Source organism: Dermacentor silvarum, chromosome 2, assembly GCF_013339745.2.
Source record: "Dermacentor silvarum isolate Dsil-2018 chromosome 2, BIME_Dsil_1.4, whole genome shotgun sequence".
Classification (NCBI taxonomy): domain Eukaryota; kingdom Metazoa; phylum Arthropoda; class Arachnida; order Ixodida; family Ixodidae; genus Dermacentor; species Dermacentor silvarum.
The window spans coordinates 98,319,220-98,330,290 of record NC_051155.1 but is presented as its reverse complement, the minus strand read 5'-3'; the positions used below and the strand labels follow the sequence as shown (position 1 = coordinate 98,330,290).

The 11,071-nt window shown below is 46.8% G+C and overlaps 1 protein-coding gene across 1 annotated transcript in view; it reads left to right on the top strand.

Moving 5' to 3' along the window:
• The first annotated feature begins 2,801 nt into the window (after nucleotides 1-2,801).
• The window catches only part of LOC119440243 (calcium-activated chloride channel regulator 1), a 201,956-nt gene continuing 193,686 nt past the window's right edge, over nucleotides 2,802-11,071 (top strand). Inside the window, exons 1-4 of the mRNA XM_049662829.1 lie at nucleotides 2,802-2,905; nucleotides 3,240-3,351; nucleotides 5,993-6,220; nucleotides 7,518-7,817. Coding sequence (XP_049518786.1) covers nucleotides 2,802-2,905; nucleotides 3,240-3,351; nucleotides 5,993-6,220; nucleotides 7,518-7,817 — 744 coding nt within the window. The remainder of the gene's footprint in view (nucleotides 2,906-3,239; nucleotides 3,352-5,992; nucleotides 6,221-7,517; nucleotides 7,818-11,071) is intronic.

The window sequence follows — 11,071 nt, the reverse complement described above, 5'->3', positions numbered from 1 at the left end:
GCGTGATCTTCAATCTCCCTGTCTAAACGCGCTATTCGCCGCCGCACGGTCCTATTCAGCCTCTGGCGCCTCCACCCTCTCTGTAGGCTACTGCGCGCCTCCTACAGGTGGAGGAGTTTGCTGTCGGCTGCTTCGAGCCCTGCTTCCTCGGGAATTTCTCGAGTGGCTACTCGAGAGCTTTACGGCTTTGTGTATCTGTTGTGTCCATTTATCAATGTCCGTAATAATTTCTTCGCAATCGATGTCCGCCATTGTGTTGTTGTGTTCTTGTGCCTGTCTGAATATATCCCATTCCACCATCGTCAATTTCCTACCCTTCTTTTTTGTGGGTCCCGTGTGTATTGTTGTGCTATAGCTATAATGAAGTGGTCACTGCCCAAATCGTCTTGTGTGTTTGCGCACTTGGGGCCTTGTGTATTCTTTGTGAACGTGAGGTTAGGTGTGGTGTCCACGCTTACGCTGTACCCGTGCGCGTGGGTTGTTGAGGATCCGTAATAAGTGTGAGCCCCTCCGGTTGTACGTCTATCCAGAGATTCCATCCTTTGACGGTTCCTCTGCGATAGCCCCACGCGGGGTGCGGCGTGTTAAAGTCCCCTATTACTACAACGGTGTTTCGCTTTGCTATGTCAAGAGCTTTTCGGAACAGGGACCCGAACCCATTTGTGCGTCTTGGAGAACTGTAGATGTTTAGGACAAAGAGGCTAAGAGGACGTGCTCTACGTTTGGTATCGCGGTTTCGTGTTGCATCACTGCCAAGTTTCTTTTGACTAGGGTTACAACGAGTGCTTTCTCGTCAGAGGCTCCGTAGGATTTGTACCCCGATAATTTTGCCCGTCGCATAGTTTCTTGCAGGGCTATGACATCTGGGGTTTCTTTTCCTGAGGGGGGGGGGCATCAATTAGCAACAAACATGGCCCTGAATAAAAATAGCACTGAATATCTGATCTGGCAATGGAACTGCTGCAGGTTTCCCCGTTTGCGGCGAAACCCTCGGCAGTTCCATTGCCAGATGAGATATTCGGTGCTATTTTTATTCGGGGCCATGTTTGTTGCTAATTGATGCCCCCCCCCCCCCCCCCCCGGTGGCCCTACTGCTGTCCGCTACGGTGGGTCTCTGGTATGGTTTCACATTCTGTAAAGGCCCCACCGGTGCGGGCCGATTTTCTTCCAGGGTGTTCTCTAATGCTGTAGTTCGGATTCCGAATCTTCCCATTCTGTTTTCAGTTGCTTCCACGCGTTGTCTTTGTCGTTCCATCTGCGTATTGAGCATTTCGAATTGTTTCTTCATTAAGTCTGCTAGACTCGGGATTGGTTCGTCCTTAGTCTGGTGCTGTTCTTCGGCCTTCCGCTTATGCGGCGGGGCCGGTGCAGGTACCGGTGCCGGTGCCGGAGCGCTTACCTGCATATGTGTGGGGTTGGCCGTGTCTGCCTTACCGCTGACGGATGGAGTGCGGCTCCGATCTCGTGTCTTTTCTGCTTCTAGCTATGCTATTTTAGCTCGAAGGCCTCTATTCTCCTGTAGTACCTGAGCTAGCGTTGCCTGAAATTGAGATAATTGTTGCTCTAGGGTGAATCTGCCACTATCCAGTTGTTGTTGGGCGGGCGGGGAGACCCTGTCTGCCCAGCTCACCTTGCTTTGGTCTTGCTGCTGCGGGCCAGGTCCCTGCTGCTGCTGCTGCTGCCGTGGTGTTGCCGCTGACGACCCGGATCGAGTCCTTGACCTGGACGGCGTCCGGGATCTCGATCGCCTACCGCCGCCGCCACCGCCCTGGGGCAGCCTCGGGTAGGAGTGGGAGCGGCTCCTGCTGCTGCCGCCGCCTCTGCCGTTTCCGCCGGCGTCAGTGCTTTTGGGGTTCGGCCGCTCTCTCGAGCTGCTCGTCCGGTCTTCGGCACTGAGTCTCTGCTGCTCTTGCTGGGTTCCCTCCCACTGTCGTTTCTTTAGTAGCTATGGAGTCCTGTAGATTTCCGTGCCCTTCTTGTCTCCCGTGATGTGTTGATTGCCGCATAATTTGCAGCTCGGTGTACATTGGTGTTCTTCCGTTGGGTTTGGTATGCCACATCCGCGGCATTTCTTGTTGTTTGAATTGGGGCACACGTCCAACCTGTGGCCGATGCGCTAGCACTGTTCGCACACTTCGGGCTTCTTCTTGTGCAGTAGGCAGCGGTATTGTGCGCCGTGGTAGTACACGTAGTGGGGGACGTGTGTCCCTTCGAATACTATAACGATTGAGTTTGTGCAGCCCATTCTTCTCGCGTGGAGTATCGTAGGGTTTCGGTCGGTGACCAGGCTCTTCTCGATGACTTCTTGGCTTTCACTCTCGGGTACTCCGTGGATAACCCCTTTCGAAGTATCCTCCGGCACCGTCATGTACGCTGCTGCGGCATAGGTCTGGTATCTGATCCGTATTTCTTCAAGTTTGCAGTACTTAATGGCGTTGTCCTTGACTGGGGTGCTCATCGTTAGTGTATTCTCTCGTGCGTTGATTCTAAGCGTATCGTCTCTCGCTGCTTCATGAGTCAAGTCGGCCCCAAGGAGCACGCCGTCTCTTACGACAACGGTGTGCAGTTGAGCCGCATCGAACCCGCCGCGCGGGCGGATGACGATCTTAGTCATCGCGCGGCAGTTGTGGTTGCTTCGGTGCCGTCGGTGGTTGGCGTATGCGCACATAGCTCTTGTATTGCGCCGTGGTGGCCGTTTTTTTGTTGCTTGGTTCTCGCCTTGTTCATTGTTGAGTTTCCCGCTCCTGTGTCTCTTCTCGTGAGCCGCTATCCAGCCTGGATCTTACATTACTTCGGGGGTGATGTCCTCGCCCTCCACCTCTATGACATCCATATCGAGCTGCGGTTTGGGTGCTGGGGTGTCACCTCACCGGGGCTCACCTCGACGCTCGCCGGGGCCCGCGGGGTCAGAGGTCGTACTAAGCCGAAACAGGCATAGGCGTCGACGTCGCAGGAAACGTTGAAAATTGGTATAAAAAAAGAGATCCACTTGCCAAATTTTGGCCCCACGTGGTCCTGGGATGTTTCGATGTTCGTTGTCATATAATTTTCACTGGTTCCTTGCAAATTTCCGTTAACTTTTTGAAAATTATTCGGAGCGCACTCAGGGTTCCACAGAAGAACCACTTCGTCGTCGTCTCGCACAATAGGCATATGGTTTTTTTGGTATTCATTCCGAAGAAATGTTTTGCTACTTGTGTTCTGCGAATATGAATAAACATCATAAACGCCTTTTGCAGGTTTCCATTTGCTGAGCTGGGAAAGTTCAATGACGTCGAGTTTCAAGAAGTTCAACAATCTAACGACGTGGTTCCCAGCATGGTGTATGTTCTCGATGTTTCAACGAGCATGGTGCGTATGAAGTGTGGTGACCGTGCGGGAGCGAACACACACACACACACACACACACACACACACACACACACACACACACACACACACACACACACACACACACACACACACACACACACACACACACACACACACACACACACACACACACACACACACACACACACACGCACGCACACGCACACACACACACACACACACACACACACACACACACACACACACACACACACACACACACACACACACACACACACACACACACACACACACACACACACACACACACATATATGCAAGCACAGACCTGAATACAAAATAAGAAGGGTTATTGGCAATATCGTGATTAATATGAATTATGAATTACTCGTGATGAATCAGAAATGATACGAACACTTATTTTGTGATACCACAGTTTGTCGCTACGCCACCAAGTGTTCAATAATGTAAAAGGCAGCGCTCAAAGGCCAAAGATTGCTAGTGGAGTCTGCAAGTTCATAATTGGAGTGTCGGATCATATTGCAGTCGAATCTATTCTTTGCGCTTTTTTTGGTTAATCATGTGTCCTTAGAGAAGGGGAAAAAACGCAGACGCTATAAAGACACGCGTTTCCGCCATGTGGAGTGGATAACAAGTAAAAAAGTCTTCAGTCGAAATTAATATGCTGATTCACTCGTGGTGGCAACCTATGACTTTTCTATGAGCCTCACTTTCCCAACGTCGGCGTACGCTCATAAAATACGGCTTGATATCTCGCTGCTACTACTAACTCTGCTAAATATTCATTCTCTTTTTCTGAATCTCTGACCCTTAATTTTCCGAGGAACAGTACACGGTGCCTCACCAGACAGCTTGAAGTCTCGCTTACAAGGGTGCTTTGCCGAGTTCTAACCCACCCACTCACATTTTATTTACACAGGTCTGGTCTGGCTCTGTCGATGTGCCATTCCTGTAGTGCGAGCTTGTTAGTAGGACATTCCTAGATTTTCGTGTTTGTTTTTTTCGCTCAAAAGAAGAGCTTTTTGAATGGTCCGTTTAGCAAGCTAGTCAGGAACTGAATCAGGTGGTGACCTTCTTGTTTGTTACTACAGCGCGGGTGTTTATCCCCGAGAAAGCGAAGGAATATTCAATTTTCTGATCGATACAGGAAGTATGCACGAAATTTTCTCCTTTCTCCCATTCTCAAGTTCTGTTACGCTACTATTTATTCGTAATATTCAAAGTATATATATTTGTCGGATAGCTCGTAGAATGAAGACTTCCATTCTTCATTTCTTTCCCTCTTATATTTCTGAGTATTCTTTTATTATCCTGGATACGTCTATGTTTTTCTAGATTCTCGGTCCATCTTTGATCCATCTAGAGTCTTGGCTGATTCGTTAAAGTAGGCTTCACCATAACAGAGAGGAAGAAGAACGTCCCTCGTCCCCTTTCACTCGCACATACAGCGTCCGGAACGCGGTGACGATTACATCGCCGTTGACGTCACACGGAACCTCACGGCGACGGCGACGGCGACGCCGACGGTGACGCCGACGGCAGAAATCTGCTTTGGAGTGTCCATATAATTACTATCGCAATAAAACAACCTGCGTACGCAAATCCTGGGCTAGTTAACGTGAAGACAGGTGCATAAAGATGCTCGTCGTAAACCGCAGTCCAGTGTCACTTTTTTGCAATGATTTTTTTAGTTTCAGTTACCTTGCGCTGCCTCATTACCGGATACGTAACAGGAATATGGTATCGTGCATTTTTGGTTAGAATTAGGGCCCGGACAGGACCTCAACGCCTTTCAGCATTGATGTCCCAACTGACTTTTCCACTCTTCGAGAAACTTGTGATTGAAATGAAGACAGGTAGTAGCTTTTCCTCTGTGTCTCACGGTACAGCGAAATTCAGTTAGGCGTACACGAATAGTGACTGCATGCAACGTCAGTATTATAGGCTCGGCATGCGCCGGCTATGGCTGCACTCCTTTTATGACCCTCTTTATTCTTTTTATGAGCTGGGTTGAAGTCAGAAACAGAAGAAGAAAAGCAGAGATTGCAGAGACAGCAGCGTCAATGCAGCGCTGCTCAGAAGCAATATTGAAATTGACGTCGCTGTTAACAGTGCATCTTGATGCCTTCAGATTGCCAAGCATTTCTGTTGAATTAGATCGTGTCTTGCGCAACAAACTGCAGCTTCTACACTTTGTATGTGAACTAAAGAAGGTGCTCTGATACAAATGACATGCTGCTTCTTACATGGGTTTTACGATGTTATTTCAGTAAGTTATTATGTTTTGTAGCCGTTTGGAAGCATGAAGAAACGCACGCATACCATTTTCTTCCGCTTTTTCTAGCAGCTCAAGGGCACCATCGAATTTCGCACAAAATCAAATTACGTAGGTTTTCGGTAAATATTCTGCATTTATGGAAACCAACGTAAGACTCTTCAAGCTAGTTTTAACCGTTAATTTCTTTTGCTTCGTAGTCGAACCGGAAAATAAACATTTTTGCTGAACCGGAGCAAAATCCGGGACTGAGATATCTTAGGTTCAAAACTTTGTGATTGGGTGAACACTGGGTGAACGCTGCACTATATTATGTTAGCTATGCAAGTGTCTCTACTTCAAATAATATTCTTGTGTTCTTAGGGTGGTTCCAGACTGAACTTTGTGAAAGAAGTGGCGGCACGTCGCGTGAATGATCTGAACGACGGGTCCCTGAATTTAGGCATTGTGACGTTTTCCACTTCTGCTTCAACCAAGCAAGAAATGAGTCTCGTAAACGACATCACAAAAAATCACAGTCTTGATGCTATCGACAAACTTTATGCTAGTGGCTACACATGCATCGGATGTGGACTTCTGGAAGCTCTGAATGTAAGTAGTTCACAAAAACCCATGTTTACCTTAAATCACGCCATTTTTTCCGTTCCCCATGCCAATATAAAGTGTGCGGATAGCACGTGAAAATGGATTCAATGTACGTCACCCAGATTAAACTAGTTAGCCAGCCATTGAGCTCTTATGTGTCGAAAGCCAGTGATACCTGCGTATGTTTGCAGTACCATCTTTTCGTAACCAGGTGTGTCATTGGCGAGGTGCCAGTGATGTTAAAATCTTCTATTGATAATACAAACACTTAGACTTGATTTTGTTTAAGATTCTTCTAATGCGTTCAATCACACAGAACCGTATGGCTAAGCTAGAACTCCGTTAAGGTAAATTCAAAGTTGTAGACTGAATTTAAACATTAGGAACCGCGGTCTATTTGTGAAAGCTAATCAACAGAGTCACTTGATATCTAATTTTATATGCGGATCTACCACAAAGGGGTGTTAATGCTTCACTACTGTTCTTAAATTTTATTGATGATCTTGCAACCACTAATACAGAATCATGCGGAATCCCGTGAAAGTGATCGTGCCCCGAAAGTGATCGTTCGAGAATACTGGCCCCAGCCACCGTGGTTCCTTATATAGTGGCTATGGTGTTAGGCTGCTAAGCACGCGGTCGCGCGATCAAATCCCGGCCACGGCGGCCGCATTTCGATGGAGGCGAAATGCGAAAACACCCGTGTACTTAGATCTAGGTGCACGTTAAAGAACCCCAGGGGGTCCAAATTATTCCGGAGCACCCCTCATAATCATATCGCGGTTCTGGCACGTAAAACCCCATCATTAAAATTCTGGCCCCGAATGACGTCAAGAAGAAGTAAGCATGTCGACAGGTGACTGAGCGGAGCACGTGCAGTTGTCTGAGTTGCACCGTTAAGCGGGATGGCCCAAATATCTTGGCTACAGACCAAAATCTGATTCATCTGCAAACAATAATCATTCAGGCTACTCACGACACCTTTAGCAGAACGGATAGTAATATCAGCTGTCTGTATGCGAAGTAAATTCGTAAAATATTCAAGTGCAGCTAAGGCGGTTCCCTGCACGCAGTTAACAAGGTGGCCGTACGGGCCTCAAGACCTCCACTCGGTCGTGCTTAGGTTACTGAGAAGGTTCATAATTTGTATTATGATTTTACTTGGTCAGACGGTTACCCGTCAAACTCTTGACTACATCAGCTAACGTGTGCTTTGGTAAAGAGCGTCGACGGAGAAAATCTCCAGTGAGCGTCTTCCTTATAGGCAAGATAAAACGTTTCCCGCCTTGCATTTTTTTTTCAGGTTTTAAAGCAAGCTAACGTATCGTCGAAAGGAGCTACAGTGATGCTTATGTCAGACGGGAACGAAAACCAGCAGCCACGCATCGCGGACGTTCTGGGAAACATGACATCCACCGGAGTCGTCGTCAACACACTCGCTGTCGGTGCCGACGCAGACCATGGGCTGGAGAAATTGGCGCATGACACCGGAGGAATCGCTTTCTCGTTCAAAGATCCGGACGGAACATTCTTTCCAGAGGTGGACGCAATATTCGCGGTATCCACAACGGCCCAGCTGGATGAGGCAGAGAGGCCGGTTATGGTTGGCATGCTTATTATCTTGATTTTCGCTATTGCGAGCAGATGCGCGTACTTGAGATGTAAGCACTCGTGCAAGAATAGAAAAATATAAGACATTCCTAGACGAACTTACAAAACATTTCGTTCTTAAGAGCCCTTTGTTATTGCTCGCCCAGCTATCAAGGGTGGCAATTAACGTCTCGGAGCCTATCACCTTAAAAAATACAATTCAATTTTGACTGAAAATTGCAGCCTAAGTGCGCAGTCTGGAGCTTACGTTTTAAATTGGCACTGAAGGCAAACGTTAGGATGACGGTTTAGCTCGGGACCAATTCTAATTTCCAGGGGCGTAGCCAGGGAGGGGGTGGGGGTTGGGGGGGGGTTGAAAATTGAACCCCCCCCACCCCTCCCCCACTTACCCACCCTTTGTTCTCGTCGCTTCGCGCTGACATAATTCATGAAACCGGTGCTACTATCACAATTTCATTCCTGGGCGCTTCCGTTTGGGCGTGTAATTTACAGCGAATCATGTCTATATATGGAAAAAACTGTGCCGGTGTTTGTCAAGGCTTTGACACTCTGTGAAGTTTTGGGTGAGAATGTGGCGGCCACATTCTGAAGCAACAAATGCGAAACAAATGAAGCAACAAATGCGGCAGCCGCATTTTAGATCATGGCGAAAACGCTCAAGGCCCGTTTACTTAGATTTAGGTGCACGTTAAAGACCCCAGGTGTTCGAAATCTCTGGTATACATTTCCGCGGCTTCCCTTCAGGTGCCGGTTAGGCCGTGCTCGCGCAGGATCTTAGTCTGCGCCAGAAACGTCTCTTGTTTGCGATTGCGCCCCATACGGAAGGCTGGTAATTACTGTTGTGTTGCTGAATCCCAAACCAGCAATTGCGGAAGGCTGGTAGTTACTGTTGTGTTGTGGAATCCCAAACCAGCAATGTACACACGAAGCGGTTGATGACAGCAGTGAAATTCCACCGACTCGCAACAGAATGCACGAAACAGACAGCCGACAAGCATGGATTACTGCTGTGCGCAGTACAGCGTAAGTAAACTCTTGTTGCAGGCGCTGACAGTTCTCGTCGGAGTTCACGCGTCCTGAGAGATTGATTATGTGCACTGTGCACTGAACAAGACCGGAGCTCATTCCTGCATCACTAGTACATCAATCAGTCGAGATTCTGTGAGATACAAGGCCGCTTCCTTCACTGCTTTCTGCTTCACCGGCGTAAGTGAAGCAGAAATGAGTTGCACGCACTACTTAAAATGTGTACACATGCCATATCTATGCTGTGCGGTGAAATATTCTGCACCATTCTGAATCTGTTAACGTAAAGGCAAATGACGGCTGCACGCTCGCACACAGCGGAAGACACAGCGGTCCATGCACTTGCCGCAGGAAATGAAACCCTCTCTCGTATGAGGGAGCAGGGAGAAGAAAGCTTCGAAAAAAAAAACCTTACGCATTTTTGCGCGTATTTATGTTTTCTAGCGCAAAGACGCAACAAACAAGCTATTGCTATGGGAGTAGGTATAGCCTGGTCACGCGTGCATTTTCACGCGTATAGCCGTCCTTGACTTGTGAAACGCACTTCGCCCCCACGAGGACGACGCCATCTAGGCTTAACGGAAATTAACAATTAATGATGTCTTCTCCGATCGGACGGGTCGTGTCAATGATGCGTTTTCGAAAACAGGTCCATTCAGTGGCGCGATGAGAGACGGTTGCGCCAAACGCCCACTGTACCTGTCGTACTTACTGTATTTACTGAGTTTACTGTACTTTTTACTTAATTTATTCACAAGCACACGCACACGAGATGGGGGGGGGGGTGTCCCATATCTTTGATATATATGTATAGAGTCTGCTTACACTACCGATATTTATTATCGATCACGTCACGTAGAGGAAAGCAGAGTTTGGGCCGGCGACCCCCCCCCCCGAAAAAAATTTTTGGCTGCGCCCCTGCTAATTTTCCTTTTTAAAGAGGGAAGGAGGAGTAAAACGCAAAAATGCTTTTATGAAATAACAGCTGCACCCTATTTGAATGAATACTGCTTCAGATAAAGGTAACTTACGCGGCCTCTCTGAACCAAAGTTTCATTTCAGGCTGAACGTTTTTACAAACATTGTTTAACATTGCTAAATATAAAAAAAAAGAAATGAAACACGAAGTTTACGAATCTAACTCTGCACCAAAAACAGGTATCGCAGTTTATTAAACATGATCTCCTAAAGAATCTTAAACGGACAAATTTGATGTATGAATTGACCGCTAAATTGTTACGATGTTTACGAGGGTTTAGCAAAAGTACTACTCACAAATTAACAGTGTGTGACTGGTGTATGGTACATCAACATTGTGTGCTTTAGATGTTTTTCTTCGGTGCAATTACCAGGCTAGTGATATCGCATTTTATTACTAAGTCATAAACTTCTACGCTAGATACTTGGGTATTTTAGTGTTGAAATGTTACAAATTCGCTTCAAACGACCTCTCAGTTCCCACACGTTTAGATAGGAGCTCTAGAGCTAAAACTTTCTCTTAAGTAGGTAAAGCTGGAGTGATAGTACAGTGCAGTAGTGTATCAAAAGCATCGTATTTACTGAGAATTTATTGGCCGACAGAAATATTTTTTTCCGCTGACCCCTCCATTGCTGCTCATTAGGGTAAATTTATGAGATTTCGAGAAGTGTCTCTTGTCAGAAGAACAAAAGGTAAATCTAGTGTCCGCTGTAATTATTAGTGTTCAGTGCAAATTATACTTTCGGGCAATCTCTCTCATGAAAACAACAATTCTAGTTCATGCTGACAAAATGCGCCTACCTGCTACGAGTGAATAGTCGCTGGTGTTGTGAGGTCAATTGTGACAGAAGTAACGATAACATGCTTATTGCCTTGAATACTCTTTTTACATCTAGACGTACATGTTTTATAGTGTGAACAATTCTATGTAACTAGAATCCAACACTTACTTTCATAAAGAACTAATAGACACAGTGCGGAATTCTTGCAAGGTGTCGTAATTTTACACTGGGAAATTACTGAATAAGTGTCAATACAGGTGGGACACATGCTACGCATGGCGCTTCGAACTTCCGAAAAGTTTACGCATGGAAGCTAATCAACAGCAGAACAGCAATGAACTTACTCGAACTGGTTTAAGACATTTGGAATTCTCTTTGCTTCACATTATTGATTTAATAGTAGTACACCACCGAATGAAAGATTACACGCTGCTCCAGGTTATGCAGTTATTACGCGAA